This window comes from Pungitius pungitius, chromosome 16 (genome assembly GCF_949316345.1).
Source record: "Pungitius pungitius chromosome 16, fPunPun2.1, whole genome shotgun sequence".
Lineage (NCBI taxonomy): Eukaryota > Metazoa > Chordata > Actinopteri > Perciformes > Gasterosteidae > Pungitius > Pungitius pungitius.
This window is the reverse complement of record NC_084915.1, coordinates 7,735,316-7,753,937: the sequence shown is the minus strand read 5'-3', so window position 1 is coordinate 7,753,937 and position 18,622 is coordinate 7,735,316. Positions and strand designations below refer to the sequence as shown.

Sequence of the window (18,622 nt, the reverse complement as noted above, 5' to 3'; positions counted from 1 at the left end):
AAGGAGATTACAAACTGCTACATCCTTAAAACTTATATCAACCCCCGATATTTGAGTCTGTTCTGTTTGCCTCGCGATCACGTCATTAGTGTAGGATTCGTTAAAAGAGAATACCAGGGAATTCATCAGCGTCACGTAGATGTAGCTGTCCACGCTTCCCTGGAAAGAAGCAGAACGGGGCAATTTGCAGTGCTTCGTCCGAAACATTTCTGGCAGCCCTGGGGCGAAAGCGTTGCAATGGAACTGAGATTGTCCAGTCTAAAATTGTCTCGCATGCAGTGAACACAACGTGAACGTGCAGCCTAAAAAATTGCACTAATTTTACATTTAGCTCAGATGTTTCTAAATTTCAAAAGAAAGGGATCCTTCTTGGCAGAAATGTTTCCGGTGAAATGGCCCAGGCTTTTTACCTAACTTTATGTAAGATTTGATGCAGTACGGTGTTGTCAGATGATTAGCATATGTTTAACTGGATAAAAAGCATGAATCATTGGTGCCACATGCAGCTTACTGTGCTGCAGAAATGCTAGAAAAATGCAAATGAACACTAGTGGCCTTTACAGGATATTGTGTTATCCTCATTTTGCAGTAAAGTAAATCAATATTGGTCTAGAAATGGAACATTTTTCTTCTATCGGTTGATCCAACACTTTGGTCCAGACTGAAAAAGCTCAGAAATATATCGACTTCTTCTATTGCTGCACCTTATTAAAACTGTTCTACAACCAAAGTATAGTGTGATGTGTCGTGTGATTTCATTGTGTGATGTGTCATGATACAGTGTGATTGCATAGTATGGTATCATGTGTACTACCATTCAGTGTACTGTAAATTCATTTTTGAAGAGTTTTTGTGTTTTTCTTAAATATAATTAGATTGAGATTTTTTCACTTCACTTAAAGCACTTACTACTATCGACTTATAAACCACTGTATTATATATTATATATATATATTATATCTGCATACGTCTAAGGAATTGAATTGCTTCTGATTCACCTCCCTGGCAGCTTTCTATGCACACAGAGTGCTTTTTTGAGCTTGGGAGCAGGCAGCTGCCCGTAGTCTTTTCATTCAGGGGCTGGGGAGAGCCACTGGACCTCAACCAGACGGACCAGTGAACCAAAATAATGAGCTGAAAGTGGCTGAGGCTTGCATGCTTAAAGAGCTGCCCACTTGGGTGTTTCATTTGTGTCTCAATGCAAGTCATCATTTCAGCTTGCAGGGAGTGATTGGATTCAAAGTTAATAATTCACCAATGTCAATTAATGGAGACTGAAGTTTTTTGTTAAACAGTCCCACACGGCCAACCAGCTTGATTAGTCACTCTGCGGCCGTAGGAAATATTGTTATATGAGATCATATTACATTGATAAACTTGACAAAACTGTGTGTTTCATAGTTAATGCATATGTGATTAATGACATGTTATCTTACATACCGACATGCTACTTTTGTAAATTCTTCCCTAATCATCTAACCTCCTTACAGATGATGTGTGCTATGAAAAGGCTACACATTGTAAGGTTAGGGAAGTATGTACAACAATGGGAAGAAAAGAAGAACGGGTAGCTAATAAAATATAGACTGTCACATACTATATGCTGCACCTGATGCCCTGATGGCCCACAAGCTTATTAAGAGGCGACGCTGTGAGACACTACATGCAGATAAATGGAGGTTGAAATTGGTTCAAATATTCCGCTTAGGGAGAAACAGAAAAACACTTACAGTAGAAGGAAAAATGATCCTTTAAAAACGACTTTAGGCGTTTCTTTGTCCAGTTCGTGAGAAAATTGTGCACATCACAAATATACCAGCGCAGCCGTTTCATGCCTGACTGGTTCTGAATGGTCTCCTGAGGCCCAACAGACGCGTTAGTAATGATTATGTTATTTCTACCAATATGTGCCCCCAGCCTGACCCAGCCAGCGGTCTTCAAAGGAAGCAGCGTAATCATATCGTGGCAGTGATTACATAACTGAGAGACACCAAATTGTTCTTCTCTCCCACCGCGGGAATTACAGCCAAACTTCTGTGGAGGATTTTCACTGATTTAAACCACTTGTCAAGCCAATTTGAAATTGAACTCTTTAATGTTTACAAAGACGACGGGTGGTTTGAGGTCACTGTGAAACATTTTCTTGGATAGGATCAAGTGCAATGCGTCCTGTTTATGTTTTGTTTTATAGATCCATTCGCCTTTGGCTCGAGGACTCAATGCAGGGCTGTTGCTGCAACATTGTTTAGCACTTTTCAAAATTGGCCTGTGTGTTGGCAGGGAACTGCACGATCTAAGGGGATCTCTCAAGTCAAGAATTCAGAACCCTCTCTTGTTAAAATTTGTAATTTTCTATATTTTCTTCCCTGTGGCTTTGCTTTTCTGGCAAGAGAATATTGCTAATAATGACTCTTTGAAAGTGGCATTATACGACAGGATCCATATAAAGCAAAAGCATTTTGCCGACAATGTCACCGATGTACAATTCTTAAACACCACCATACACAGTATAGACTTTGGGGATGGTTTATTTTGGAATAATTTAGCTAGAATGCATTATCTGAAGGACCTTTACGTTTGACCACTATAATATCGTGAATTCACAAAAGGATCTGTGCGGCTTTTTCTGTCACTAAACCTGCAGAAAAGAGACAAAAATAAACCCTTTTACCATTAACACTCACGATGCAAAGCACTCCTGACGTCGCTGCTAAACATAAAGCGTCTTTCTGAGCCTTTGAGCATTCAGTCATTTTCATCCACTTATCCGGCGTTGGGTCGAGGGGGGCAACGGCTCCAGCGGAGGACCCCAAACTTCCCCTTTCCCGGGCCACATCTACCAGCTCTGACTAGGAGATCCCAGGCCAGTGCAGAGATATGCTCTCTCCACCTAGTCCTGGGCTGCTCCCATTCTCAGGCCAAATCTCACACTCCATCTTCCCCTCACTCGCGAACAAGACCCAGAGGTACTTGAACTCCTTCACTTGGGGTAAGGACACAATCCTTACCCGGAGTAGGCACTCCATTGGTTTCCTGCTGAGAGCCATGGCCATGATTTGCCTTTGAGCAAAAACATTAAATTTGATGATGTAAAAATAGTTTGGGCCATTTTCTGAACATCGTTCCAGTTATTCACTTCGAATAAGCCCTTTACAGAGCAGCCATTTTGACATGTATTTGCGTGGTTAAGACTAACTCTAATAGCCTCATGCTATATCATGTGACAGTAATTAATGTTATCAATAACCAGTGGTTACGCTACAATGGCATGTAAATGTGGCTGATTTGAAAAATGAAATGCACCCTCGTGACAGAACTGTTGCCTGCATGAGGCTACAAGGCTGTCACAGCTGCTACGGACCCACATCTCCCTCCAGTACAATTAATGCAAGAATTTAATTTTCAGGTGTATAATAATTTCTTCTCAGCCCTTTTTTAATTAAAGCACCGAAGTACTTCCTGCACCAAAGGTAATATCCCAGTTTGCTGAGCTTACTGCTCAGATAATTTGTTTATACGTTGCTCCCTTCTAAACTCTTAATGTCATGTTCCCCTTGCACTGATTGCGCTGAAGGATCAGTGGAAGCGTCCGTTGTGTTTTGTTCCACTTAGCTTTAGTTGCCTGTGTGTTCTTGGGCTTGAGGATATGCGCATGGACATTTTGATTGTGACTCACGCTTCATTGCAGCGTTTAGGGATGTCATTGTTTTACCCTGAAACCTTCTATGAAGTTCGGATTGTTTGGGGATTTGGAGACCATCAGTACAATTGGCAAAGGCATAATGAACGTTTCTCTATTTAGTGGCTAGTTTGCAGCTGTTGAACGGGTGAGATGCACTCAAGCTGTAGGTCAGGTGAACATTTTCTTTATTTCATCATTATGTGCACAAAAAGAAGCTGAGCATTGTGAATAAAACAACACTTTGGGCCATACTAGAACATATTTACAGAACAATCAGCAAATTCTGATTTATTTTTGCATTTCAAAGGGATTTCATTCAAAAAGGTCTTTTGTGCAGCACATTTAGTCCCAGGAGATGCAGGTAAAGGGGACAATCGAAGGTAAAATGTAACATCAACGGTAGTTCATATTGCATTAAACAGAGCTTTGATATAAAGAGATATGTGGCTGTGGTCCGCCATACATTTTAAGCAGGCAGTGTGACAACAAAATAACATGAACTTTCAAAAATAAAATAAATAATTCCTTTTAGATATAACTAGTTAAAGTCCACAAAGTTCAGGGGAAGATTTCAGTACCAAATCATAGTAATAAACGTTAACAATGTGCAGGAGAGCAGAATTCTACCTGGTAAGAGACTAATTCAAAGGTAATCTCCCTCTATGGGTGGGGAAGGAATAGTAAGAGTCCTCTGTGAAGGTTTGTGCTGGTCACTTGGCTCACGGCGGTTAATGAAACAGCCCACAGGGATTGTTTAGAGGATTACATTTGCTGGATTTTCCTGGGCAGCCACTTGAACAGGGTCTTGCACAGCTTTTTGCTTCTCACCTTTGACTTTGTTAAATTCTTAATAACAGCATTTCGGAGCAGGCTTAAGTTCAGGGGCTGGGATAGGTGCGCGGAGTAAGCATTATTTCCTCTTGCTGGATGATTCACAACTTCAGAGAATCGTCTTTCCTGCTGCCTGAAGTCATACTCCACACTGGATAGACAGACGGGGAGACCGAAGAAGATTAAACCTCAATAAAAAAATACTGATGCTATACAACACAAATTAGCTACAGGAACTCAGTCCATGCCAAAGGGCGCAAAAGAATGCTTGCGTTTGTCAGAATTCAAAGTGGTCGATTGGTTCGAGTAGACAGACATTGCCTGGCAGGGTCTCCTTTTTCTTTTCTGATGGTGACCAAGTCTCTCAAGTATCCTTTTCTTCCACTTGGGTTTTAGGAACAAACACCTAATCAATTTACCTCAAAATCGTTTTGTAATGCAAAAGCAATTCAGAGTTCAATTCAATTTTAAAATATTTATATATATAAAATGGATATATAGGTTTTGTTTTGTGTATTATTGGGATTTCAAAAATGTATTTCTTGATTTTTTATTTTATTTAATGCAGTAAAATAAACATTTGACCTTTACATTTAATTTACTTAACAACAAAGGCGTAATTTTATGATTAGGTCACTTTAGATGAATTTACCTATCACAGCATATATGATATGCTAAAGTATTTAACAATGCTAAGATGACTTGACAGTAAAGGGATCGTTGGAGATTTACCGCGCAGGCTGCTCGGGTACGACTTTGCTAGTTTGAATTTGAGAGAGTGCCTCTCAATCTCTTTAATTCTGTTGTGTGAAAAGATGACCTTTATGTTTATGATGTGCTCAGAAGGAAAATGTAATCTCCATATCTATTCTGAGTGAGAAACGATTGGGCAATACAAAGCTTTTTATTTGGTAAGCTGCCCATTCAGTGAGTCATTAATTCTCACAGAAGTGAAGTGGACAGGCTGCCAGACAAGTGCTTGGCAACTGCAATGGGAAAATGGGCTCAACCTTTGGCAGTTGTGTGTCTCAAGAACTAAAGGGAACTTTAGATTAAACTATTTTTCTTATTTCCCCATGGATAATAAATTGATGCATGTTCCCACTAATGTGTGTTTGTGTCAGTATTACAAAATTAATTGACCGCCACATTGAATTTAATTTTTGTCTAAGTGGTAGTTTATAATATCTCTATTCAATTGGAGTGTAATTTCTAAAATATTGATTCATTCTAATTGTTTACTTAATACATCAAACCCAGGCACACAGTCAACTACATCTAAATAAATGCTTCCTGCCAAGGACTAATCAACATCAAGGAGAAGCACTAAACCATGTGATGTATATTCATAATATTGTGCAATTTTAGTTTTATATTTAGAAAAGAGATGATTTTCATAGAGAGCTGACATTTAACAGTTTTAAACAAAGTAGGGAATGTCACTACTATCTCACCTGTAGACAATGCAAGCAGTCCTCTGGCAGGTTAAGCAGTTTGTGAGCTCCTGTCCAGTTTTGTAGCAGCGCCTACCAGGATGGAAAAAGATTTTTTAAGACATTTCACACAGAATGAGGAAAACTCCCAAATCTCTCACTTCTTTCTGTCTGTTCTGTCTGTCCCTCTGACTGCTGTTGGCAGCTATAAGCTGTATAACCCTCATTATGTCAAACATCAGTCAATTGTTAGGAGTTGGTTATTTGGAAACATGACCTCAGAGGCAGTCACAACTGATTAGCACGATATCGCGGATGAGAATGATTGACAAAGACACATCGCCAGAAGGGGGGTTTAATTCCAGTCATCTGTCCCAGAAGAGTAATATGGCTAAATAAATCTCCCAGAGACTGGCCCCCTAGAAATGCCCAAGTAGGTTTCCGTCACACTCGGGCACACATCCAAGGACCTGTTTGCAAACTTGAAACCGTGTGTAGGCCGCACATGATCACGTTGAGATTAATGATGTTCATTGTGGCCATTGACCCAACTGCACCAGACATGGTGCCCATACACCAAACATACACCTGCGATAATCTGTCATTTTCCTGTTTGCACTAAATATAGTTCTGAAATAAAATGATGTGATCTTTTCCCTTATTAATTACACCAAAAATATTGCGCCTAAATGGCATGTAAAGGTTTTGTTTTTGCCATCACAGTAAACTAGTTTCCCTTTAAAATATTGTAGCGATCGGAGCGGCGGATCGAGTTGGGCGGCGCTGGTGGGCGCATTGCATGATGGGACAATCCTTAGATGCATTTCTGTTATGTTGATGTTCTGGTGTTTAAGATTATGTGTGTTTTCTAGGGTCTGTTATGTTGTGCTCAAATGTTACTGTTTAATGTTTTAATTAAATGTTTGATGTTTTGTTACAGTTTAATGTGTAGGAGTGTGGGCACCATGACCCAACTTGGTATGGCTGTGGGTGAAGTTCTTAGTTCGACGCCTTAATAAAGTGTCTATTTCCTGGGGTCGTGCGGTGTATGAAACACAGGAAGGGCAGCAAAATTAATACCAGTCTCCTGTCTCGTTCATCTGGCCAAGCTCGCCACATTGGTGTCAGAAGTGGGATATAGCAACTAGAATGCAGATGGAGATGGAGATTGAAGAGCTGGAGAGGGCCCTAGGGCAGACCCAGGGCCACTTGCGAAGCCTGATGCGGCAAAAGATGGAGTCTAATGAGGATGGACAACGCCTAGCCCTCCCTGATGGCTGCAGCACCAGACGGCTACGCCAGCAGGGGAACGTCTCAAGGCCTCACCCACCACCCATGGCTACGGAAGACCCTCGACTGCCCAGGACGGCTACTACCAGCGAGGGCCTGCTACCTACCAACACCCCCGACCAGCCACGGGTCTTCACCCCTGGCCTACAAGGCTCCTCAATCAAGCCAAGGACATCAGTCAAACTACCCAAATACGATGGGACGACACAGCTGGAGCCATATTTGTCACAAGTCCATCTAGCAGCCCAACACAGCGGCTGGGACAGCGAAGAGGCTGCCACCCATCTAGCCCTAGCATTAGAAGGCAAGGCAGTGCAGGTGCTTCGTGACCTAGCTCCAGCGGAACAAGGGGACCTACAGGCCCTAAAAATGGCGTTAAAGAGGAGATTTGGACAGCGGCTCCTTGTTGACCAGAGCCGGGAGGAACTAGCCAGCCGCCGCCGCCAAGGAGAAGAAAGTTTGGGTACCTTCGCAGCAGATGTGCAGCTACACGCTCGACTGGGTTACCCGCACTTCCAAGCAGCGGCACAAGAAGAACTAGCCCTCCACGCCTTCCTGAGAGGACTTGCACCTGAGCAGTTGCGTCAGCATGTCGCTCTCATCAGACCCCAGACCCTCGGTGATGCACTCCACGAGGCTGAACGAGCAGAGGGAGTACTCACCGCATGGCCCAGCCAGAAAAGAACTCTCCACCAACAGCCATGCGTCAGGCTTACCGATTATGACGAGGAAGAAGAAGCAGAAGAGGTCCGTCAGGTGAGGCCTCCACCACAACGAATGCAGCCCTGGCCTCCAGCACCCAGGCGGCGTCCCCCCCAGCCTACTGACCGCTGCTATCGTTGTGACGAACCGGGTCACATAGCCAGAAATTGCCCAGCCCCAACTCCGAAACCCAGAGTCACTTCACCAGCGGGAAACGACAGAGGAATGGTGTAGCGAGGGGTGCACCATTCCGGCCTCCAGCCCCCCTCCATGGCCGATGCACTTTAGTCGGCCGCCTCGGACACACTGAAGGGCTGTACCTGAACTGCAAACTGGATGGCCAACCGTGTCGGGCGCTGGTCGACACTGGGTCCACCATCTCCTTGGTACGACCTGGCATCCTCCCTGGTACTAGCGGAGACCTCCCAAAGACTTGGTCAACAACCACCACTCAGATGCTCACGGTAACGGGGGAACGAGCTGGCATGAGAGGGACCAAGAGACTGAAAGTCCAGGCTGGGGCCCAGGAGCTGGTGCACAAGTTCTGGCTTGCTGATATTCGGGACCCATGTATCATCGGCTTGGACCTGTTGACCCGCTGGGGTGCCTGTGTCAACGTGTTAGGAGAAACCATCACCCTTGGCACAGAGGTTGTGGCACTCCAGTCCGGTAGGGCCGCACCACCACCTATGCCGTCCATCGCCAGTGGCCCTGCACATCCACAGGCCACCTTGGCTGCCTCCATTGCACCAGCTGTCTCTTCCTCCAGTGAGACTGTGGAAGCCGTCTGTGATTTGTGGGAGCGCAGCAGTGCTGGCCTGGACCCTGAACAGCAGCATCAGTTGAAGTGCCTTCTGGAAAATTATATGGACATATTTGCGGCAAAAGACAAAGACTGCACGCAGACAGGGCTGGTCCAGCATTCCATCGATACCGGCTCTGCACAGCCCATCCGTCTGCGGCCCAATCGACTGGCCCTCAGTAAGCAGCAAGCTGCAGAGGAGAAAATTTGCGAGATGGCTGCTGCAGGAGTAATTGAGCCCTCGGACAGTCCATGGGCAGCCCCGGCCGTACTGGTAAGGAAGAAGGACAACAACTGGCGGTTCTGTGTGGACTATCGACGTCTCAACAATGTCACCAAAAAAGACTCGTACCCCCTACCTCGTATTGACGATGCTCTCGATTACATCGCGGGGTCCAGCTGGTTCAGCTCCCTTGACCTGCGCAGCGGTTACTGGCAGGTAGAGCTGTCCCCCGACGCAAGACCTAAGACCGCCTTCACCATCGGGCAAGGGCTGTGGCAATTCCGCGTCATGCCATTTGGACTCTGCAACGCGCCGGCTACATTTGAGCGGCTGATGGAAAGGGTGCTGGCGGGCATTCCCCGGAATCATTGCGTTGTGTACCTCGACGACCTGCTGGTACATGCCAATGACTTTGACAGAGCCCTTATCAACCTCCAAGAAGTCTTCAATGCCATCCGCCATGCCCAGTTGCGACTCAACCCTGCGAAGTGCTGACTGCTAACAAGGGAAACAGCTTTCCTGGGCCACATTGTCAGTGCTCGTGGTGTAGCTACAGACCCAGCAAAGGTGACTGCAGTAAAGGACTGGCCAACCCCAGCTAACGTCAGTGAGTTGAGAAGTTTCCTGGGCCTGGGGTCATACTATCGGCGCTTCATCCGAGATTTTGCTTCGATTGCCAGTCCCCTCCATCGTCTGACTAACCTGGGCCAGCCATTCCTCTGGGATGACACCTGCACCGTAGCTTTCAACCAACTCAAGGTATCGCTAACCAAAGCCCCGATCCTTGCCTACCCTGATGCCCGCCGGCCCTTTATTGTGGACACTGACGCCAGCAATGTGGGGATCGGGGCTGTCCTTTCCCAACACGGGGACGAGGGGGAACGTGCAGTGGCATACTTCAGTCGATCCTTGAGCCGGGCGGAGAGGAACTACTGTGTGACACGACGTGAGCTGCTAGCGGTGGTCCGGGCGCTACAGCACTTCCGGCCATACCTGCACGGCAGCCACTTCCTGATCCGCACTGATCATGCCTCGCTCACTTGGCTCCTGAATTTCAAAAATCCGGAAGGGCAGGTTGCTCGATGGCTGGAGGCCCTACAAGAGCATGATTTTGAAATTCAGCATCGGGCAGGGCGACATCATGGCAATGCCGATGCACTCTCCAGACGCCCCTGCGAGGCTGTCGAGTGCCGTTACTGTCAGCGACAGGAGGAACAGGACCAATCAATGCCAGCAGTGACGATGGTGCAGGCGGTTGACAACGAAGCAGACCTGTTCCCACTGACAAGCCTGCAGTTGGAGAAGCAGCAGAAAGAGGACGGGACTCTGGCGTTAGTTAGAAGTTGGCTGGAAGCAGGGCAGCGCCCCGAGTGGGCTGTGGTATCAGCACTGGGGCCCGAGGTAAAGGCCTACCACTCGCAGTGGGGTAACTTCGAGTTCCATGACGGGGTGGTGTACCGGAGGTGGAGGGCTCCCGAAAGAGGACGCGACCTTGTACAATTGCTGGTGCCTCGCACACTCCGCCCCCAAGTCCTGAAGCTTGCCCACGGCTCGGTGGGGGCGGGGCACTATGGGAATACCAAGACTCTCTACCGCCTCAGAGAACGGTTCTACTGGCCTAGCTGTCGACGGGACGTTGAGCTGTATGTGCATTGCTGCGACCTTTGCACTGCCCAGAAGGGGCCAACCCAGCGCTCTCATGCCCCATTGCAGCAGTACCTGGTGGGGGCTCCGATGGAGCGATTAGGAGTGGACATTCTTGGGCCCTTTCCGGTCACGGATTCTGGCAACCGTTATGTCCTCGTGGCCATGGACTATTTCACTAAGTGGCCCGAGGCTTATGCTGTGCCGGATCAGAGCGCCATCACGACTGCAGAGAGACTGGTGGAGGAGATGTTTGCCCGCTTCGGGGCCCCCGCTGAGCTGCACAGCGACCAAGGGCGAAACTTTGAGTCCCAGGTCTTCAGCGAGGTTTGTCGTCGGCTCGGGGTGAGCAAGACCAGGACGACACCCCTGCACCCCCAGAGTGATGGCTTGGTGGAACGGTTCAACCGCACGCTAGCCACCCAACTTGCTATCCTCACCAGCCAACACCAGCGTGACTGGGACCGCCACCTACCATTGGTCCTGTGGTCCTACCGGACAGCTGTCCAGGAGTCCAGCCGATGCACACCTGCTGCCCTCATGTTTGGGCGAGAACTACGGACCCCAATCGACTTGGTGTTTGGGGCTCCCCCCGAGCCCGAGATCAGCGGAGGGACAGCGATGGACTACTGTCGTCGATTGAGGGATCGCCTGCAGGTAGTCCATGACTATACTCGCCAGGCCCAGGCCAGCTCCGGAGTGCGGCAGAAACGAGCCTATGACACCAGGGGCCGGGGGCAAGCACTCATACCCGGGGACCGGATCTGGGTGTATTGTCCAGTCCGGAAGAAGGGCGTCTCCCCCAAGCTTTGCAGCCACTGGCAAGGGCCCGGCGAGATTTTGGAACGCCTGTCGGAGGTGGTGTACCGGGTGCGCATGCCTGGCCGGGGACGCACAGTGGTGTTACACCGGGACAGACTTTCACCGTACCGCCCCCTAGCTCCGCCCACGGTTGGAGAGGACAGTGACGTTTGCAGACCATGTGCTGGTACAAGTGGTTCCCCAAATGTGCCTTCTGCAAGCCGACGACGGCCTGTACGCCAACGGCGTCTACCGGGACGTTGGAGAGACTTTGTGCTAGGTGATGGGGTCGTTGAGGACAACTGACCCCTCAGGTGGGGGCTATGTAGCGATCGGAGCGGCGGATCGAGTTGGGCGGCGCTGGTGGGCGCATTGCATGATGGGACAATCCTTAGATGCATTTCTGTTATGTTGATGTTCTGGTGTTTAAGATTATGTGTGTTTTCTAGGGTCTGTTATGTTGTGCTCAAATGTTACTGTTTAATGTTTTAATTAAATGTTTGATGTTTTGTTACAGTTTAATGTGTAGGAGTGTGGGCACCATGACCCAACTTGGTATGGCTGTGGGTGAAGTTCTTAGTTCGACGCCTTAATAAAGTGTCTATTTCCTGGGGTCGTGCGGTGTATGAAACACAGGAAGGGCAGCAAAATTAATACCAGTCTCCTGTCTCTTTCATCTGGCCAAGCTCGCCACAATATGGATAAATACAATTACACGCAAGCTATTTTTGGATTTAAAAATCAATGCAATTTGCCATTGAAATACAAAGCCTATGAGAGTGAGTAAAGGCAAGTGATGACTCACTGGAAATCCAAAGACCAGCACTGCATGACAGCTTTTAAAGTAATTATCTTTCTGGCAAACAGCTACCTTTACTGGACCAAATGTAGAGTATATTAATTAATATGCATCACGATCAATTGAAGTTTTGAGGTTAAATCAAGCATGGAGGAGTTTTTTTCACCAACACCACACACACACACACACACACCCTCATGCATCCTCTTACCCGCCAGTGGGAGTGTGGCTCATCTCCAGATCATGGATAATATTAAGCAAGGTAGTGATCCTGCTCTTGTTGGCTGCCAGGCTGGCCTCCACCAACTCCAGCCTTTGCTGCAGGGCCGCAGATCTACGGCACTGTGGGGAGGAAGGCCGCAACAGGCCCGCTGTCGCTGGGGGGCGGGGGGGGGCCTTGTTTCCTGTGTCCTCCGGGCCCGGCTGAGCGGGAGCAGGGCTAAACTCCGGATGCGGTCCGACGATTTGGGATGCCATGTGCATTGTTGCTGACGGCGACGTGGAACAGCGTTCAGGGCCCGCTGCAGTGAAGGACAACGTCAGACTTGTGCGTGCTTGCTGTAGGGGTGAGGAGCCCAACTCTGAGTTTTTGTGCACTGAAGGTTCGGGAATCTGCTCGACACGCGCACCGGTGTCTTCAAAGTTAGTTTGCCCTTTGAGAGGGGGTGTTGGGAATTCGGGGAGGACCTGTTTGAATGCAGTGGAATCAAGCTTAATGCCTGCATGCCTGGCTGAGTCTTCCGAGGTAAACTGTTCTGCATTTGAATGTGTCTCCTGGGCTGTTTTTGCTGGTGGGGATGTAGCGCAGTGTCCCTCGTGTCCTGTCTCTGTGTATCCTTGACAATGTGCAAGCCTTCGTTGTTCTGCGTTTATGCAACCCTGCAGACCAGAGCTGCTTGACTTCATTAGGGAAATGTAATTTTGAAGGTTGGTGACCCGGGACAGATTTGAATCTCCATGGCCATTTGACTCACACACAACTAATTCAATGAGTAGATCACCATTGAATATATTTTCATCAGCTTCAGCATCGGTTGATTTAGGAGGCTGGGTGCTCGTATCACTGGCTGTGTTGGGATTTATTGACACGATGAGCGGCCCAGATAATTCAACTGGAGCTGTTACAGAGTTGTTTTCCTGACTGCAGACGACCGGAGACGCACCAGATTCATTACGGACCCTCCTGTCTGTACGATCAGGTCGATGTACAAGAGGCGCTTCGTTACGACTGAGCTCTTTGACGCGTTGCGTTGTGTCTGCTGACCGACGTGATGATGTACCTGATACGCAAACATTACTTTGGCTCGCTGTCAATGCAGACGAAGAGGCGGAGGCTTTGGTTGGTGAACATTTCAGATTGATTGAGGAATACCTGAGGGCTTTATTTTCGTACAGAGCGCCGTTGGGCGTAGATGTGGATCTGGGAGCCGAACTCGGAAGCAGCTTAGCTTTTGAGTCCAGGGGTTTTGCTGCCCTTCCATGCATTGTATTTACAGACGCTGTGGAAACACAAAGTGCGGGCTCAGAATTGGAGAAATTCTGTTGAAAAATGTCTGTTGCAACAGATTTATGTTCAGTGCTGATGTGATCTGAATTGAAGTTATGATTTAAAGGGCTTCCTGGGACAAGGGGACTGAGAATCTGATGTGGCGTCGTTGTGTGCGGTGTGGGGAATACAGTTGAGGCCATTTCAGGGGTAGCAAAATAAACTTTACCTGGTGATTGGCCGCCTACGTTTGAGGACGGCTTTTCTTGCGTCGGAGGATCTGAAGCGCGTGAGGTACACGATTGAGTTGCGAGGGAAAGTCGCGCAGCCGCTCCCTGTTTATTCATAGATTCTGATGCATTGGCTGCCAGTTCCAGGTTGGGACATTTAGGGCACGTTTGTGGGCTATAAGTTGTTTTTGTTGCTGCGTTCACATCCATTGCTTGTGATTCACATTGAGCAACTTTTGCGGGCATCCTTTCAGTGGACATCGGTGCAGTACTGAAGCATTTAATTGTTTCGATCATGTCGCGAATGGTTGGGGCTTCTGGCCCAGCACCTGCCCCTACAGTCTCCGAACAAAAAGGTGTCAATGTAGCATCTTCGGGTGTAGCGTGCACAGACACGCAAACATTTTGAGGCACGTTATGCTGTGTAGAGTCGGGTTGGGATATCCGGAGGTGCTTAGGATAAGTGTGGGAATGTGGGTGGTTTGGTTTGGTTGCCGTGGCCATCTGTGGAGTCAACATGAGGCTGGATGGCCGGGAGATGTTATTATCCCGGGATGGTTTGGCAAATGATTTTGGAGAAGCCTCCTCTTGTCGGGTTTCAATAGTCGCTTTGGTGACAGTGATGGTTTTAGCATGTAGGATGGCAGTGGGCTGAGGTGATGTTGCATCGATGGAGGCATACGTCTGTGACAAAGGAACCGGGTTGCCCCTGCAGTGCACGGGGCCTGCTGGCTGTGGCGCTTTTTCGCGCTCTAGTTCTTCACTAAAACATAACGGTTGTGGATTAACGTGTGTTCTTTTGTCTGTGTTTGTGACGCAACCCGAAGTGTCGCGATGGCTCGACAGAACGTTTTTCTCAATGTGGGCTCCCGGGACGTGCGTGGTGGGGGACTTTGACGGCTTCACTCCGAGACAAGCGTCGACAGTGGAGCTGTTCGCGACCAAAGTCCCAGCTCCGGTGGTTAAAGACCGTCTGCCACCGCAATGACCACATATTCGTTTTGTCCTACCAGCAGGCGGGGCGGCGGATAACGGCAGCATCTTCCCGCACCGCTCCGCATAGTCTTGCTCTCTCCCACGAGAGTTTGCAGGCTCTGCCTCGTCACCATGAGCGCTAATTCCGCCGATGGCCTCGGAGTCTACCACGCTGCCATTCACGTAGCGGGGAGCAGATTTCCATTTCTGCCTTACGTTGGTTACTGCAAAGTGTGGGTTGGTCTTGATTGCCCTGGCATAGCAATAAGTCCCGCAAGTGCTCCTCTGACTGCAGGCCACATCCCCAGAGGCTTCACCTCCAAGTGCTTTGAAAGTCACTTCCTTTTTGGGCTTCGATTCTCCACTTTTCTGTTTTAAAATAGCTCTTTTCTCCTTATCACTCTTTGTTAGCGGTAATATCTCCTCGTATTCTGTTTCCTTGGTAATATAGCTCTTCGTCGTTTGAGTAACGCTATGGGATGGCGTCGAGAGGGTGTCGGTCAGCTGTACACCCTGCTGGGTGCACGGTCTGTTGATCCCTGGGGACGTCTGAACACCAATGCTGCACTGAGGTCCCCACGTCTGCAGCAGGGCTCCTCGGCTTCTGTCTCCTCCCGTTGTCCTCCAGCCACGCAACCCAACCAGGGCAGGGACACCTAGAACTGGCACCGAAGTTGTCAGATCAGCCGCTCGTCTCCCCATCCTCTGTCTGGCTGACTCCGAAGCCTTATAAATTGAGAGAGCGCCAGCGTTTCCACGCGATTACATCGGTCTAAAGAAAGAGCGGAACAAGTTTAGAGTGAGAGGCATTTTAAGAAAGTGCTGTGAGAGAAAGTCATGAGTAAGCAGGACAAGTTGAAACAACGCACAGAACTAGAGAAGGAGACAAAGTGCTTCGATACTGCAGAAAACGAAGGAGTTGTCAAAACTCAGTGGCAGATTTTGATAGGACTCTTGAACTCCTGTAAAACGGTGTGACTGGATGGGAAAAATAACTACCAATATGTAAATGATGACTATAAAGGGAAACTGTGGTTATAAAAAAAAAAACTTCTATATTTCATAAGCAGTTCAAACATACCACACAGATCCCTCTCAATGTCTGACCGTACACAGAATTTTTCATTTGTGGAATGGAGACTCAAAACAAAGCTCCTGTGGTGAACTCTCTCTCTCTCCTCGCTTCATTGAAATGTTTCTCGCATAGCAGGCAGCTTCCACCCCGTTGTCCTCCACACTCAGCTCACCTTGGAAAGAGGCCATAATGTATATGATGCGTTAGACTTCATTAAGCCCTGCGTGCGTATAACTGGAGCGCCCGCTCACAGGGGTGGCGTCTGATGGGTGCGTGCCAGTGCCCGCCGTTATTTCCCGTGCGCCAGCATTCTTGTGCGTCCACGAGGTGCGTTTTGTTTGAACGATTTAGCCAACACTCCGGAAAGCCAACGTTGGGCCCGGTGATGTGGTGAGTTTTGCATTGTTGGACACTAAAAATTACACAGTATACGTTTGATCTGAGCGTTAATATGTGACAAATTCTTTGCAAAGACATTCTGACAAGGCTCCCTTCACTCTGTGCTTTTCTTCATCCTCCCCAGCAGCCTTCATCCAGGAATGTCAAAATTGCATTAAGAGCATTTCCTCGTCTATTCATGTAGGGCTTATTACTGTGGATGTCATATCATTTCCCGTCACTTGAGCTCAGAAAAGTGACCTGAGTCTGTTGTCACCTTCTAACGCTAAGCGATAACGGTTCTGTCCTGTTAAATTTAACATTAAATCCCCCCCTTGGGGAAGAGTAAACAAAAAAAATACACACTCTTGCATTGCCACACTCTTTTTAGAGGATCAGAACAAAAGAACAGAGCTGTGATTTTTGTGATTTAGTTTAGCAGGCTCACCTGAGTGTTTTCCTTCATCCTGCAGCAGGATGTCTTCTTGTCTTCAGTCCAAATAGCAGGAGCTAGTTGTCCGCCGTCTGTTTTGTCTTCATACTGTCCTCAAGGTTTCGGGTGACTTTGTCTCCGTATTTCAAACCCTTGGTGGCAAAATACAAACTCAAAGGAGTGTGCAATCAGTTCTGCAAAGCAGCGCTGCCCAATAAGCCCTCTGTGCTATAATGCTCAGATTCTGAACCCCCCCCTACCTTTTATTGATCAAGCTTCAAGGCAAGCCGTGTCCTCAGTGTAATCCCTTCTCCCCTTGTTGTGGTCCGGCCGCTCCATGCTCACTCCATAATCACAACACAGCGGTTTGCTCCAGTGTGCTGCTTCCAACACTCTCTGCCCTATTGTGTCTTGTCGCTTTGCCTCCTCCACTCTTTCGCTCTCTTTCTCTTTTTATATTTCAACCTCTCCCGCCCCTCCCTCTCTCATTTCTGACACTATCCTCTCTTAACATTCATGCATCCTGATCTACAGCTGGGTGGAGGAAGGAACAGAGCAAGGGAGATAGACACAGAAAAAGAGAGAGAGAGAGAGAGAGAGAGAGAGAGGAAGTGACTTGCATCAGTGAGGTAGGGACTGTGTGTAAATTACCATGCAAGTTTAAAAGCAGGGAAATGCACTGATTGTTCAATTGTAACTGTTAACAAAGATATAGCCTTAGTAAAATATATTTTATAATAAAGTATTTATTTTAAAGTGATTTTGTAGCATTAAAGTGTTTCAATACTCAGATGGCTGTCAGGAAATATTAATTGTTATTATTTGGACAGCCTGGTTTTGTTGAATACAGTACTTTAAAATGTAAAGCTTTACATTGTGACAGCTTTAGGTGTATACTTAAGCTTTTCTGTTATGCTTTACAGGTGAATTGAACTGTTTGATTTCAAATCTCATACACATATCTCGATTGAAGTAAACACTATTGCAACAAATAAAAGGAGATACATAAACAGGTATACAAATCATTACAATCTCACCATTTCAATCCAAAGTAATTACCAGCTATGAAATGCTGAACAAAATCCCTTTCACTCACCGTCGTCCATCAAAAATGAATGACTGGCAGTACTAACAATTCAGTCTTCACATGTCATTTAGCTGACGCTTTTACCCAAAGTGACTTACATTGCGTTATAACCCATGTGTTACATTTTGCCTGGGGAGCAATTAGGGGTTAGGTGTCTTGCTCAGGGACACTTTGACATGGCACACAGGGCAGCCGGGATTTGAACCACCAACCTTACATCACATTACTCCATGCACCACCATCGCCCCACATCTAGTGAGACTCCTGCAAACAGTCCCAAGGTCTGTTGCATTGGATTCTTCTTTTGTGCAAATAAAAGAAGAATTAGTTTGAAAACTTTTGTGAAAACAACATTAAGAACCAAGTAGCACAATATTAGTAATGAATCAAATGTTCAAAAGCCTTTATTCACTTATTTTTCAAATCCCCCCAAAAGTAACTGCTTGTTTGCCAGCTATACTTGGCAATTTGTGGAGTCATAGAGCCAGCTTGAAACTTCATATTTTCCTCAGATTAAGGGGAGTAGAAAATACTATTTGTGCCACTAATTGCCTCACTGTGAAATATTTACTTTCATCTGTTTGGACGTAGACTTCTATTGACTTATTATGTGACAAGACATAATTAGTCACATGATGGAATCTTCTCGACATCAGTTACTAGTAAGTCATTAAAAGGTATGGCTACTATGCTGTGAAAGTGTAATACTTTAGGATGCCTTAGTGTACTTAGTTCCATGGATTGCACTCAT

The 18,622-nt window shown here is 47.1% G+C and overlaps 1 protein-coding gene across 1 annotated transcript; it reads right to left on the bottom strand.

Moving 5' to 3' along the window:
* Positions 1–3,857: 3,857 nt before the first annotated feature.
* LOC119215976 (serine/arginine repetitive matrix protein 2-like) lies at positions 3,858–17,330 on the bottom strand. Its single transcript, XM_037468563.2, has 5 exons — positions 17,045–17,330; positions 16,800–16,936; positions 12,419–15,670; positions 5,968–6,039; positions 3,858–4,664 (listed from the first exon to the last, which is right to left on the bottom strand). The coding sequence occupies exons 3-5, from the start codon at positions 15,598–15,600 to the stop codon at positions 4,445–4,447; spliced, it is 3,474 nt and encodes a 1,157-aa protein (XP_037324460.2). The 5' UTR covers positions 15,601–15,670; positions 16,800–16,936; positions 17,045–17,330; the 3' UTR covers positions 3,858–4,444.
* Positions 17,331–18,622: the final 1,292 nt, after the last annotated feature.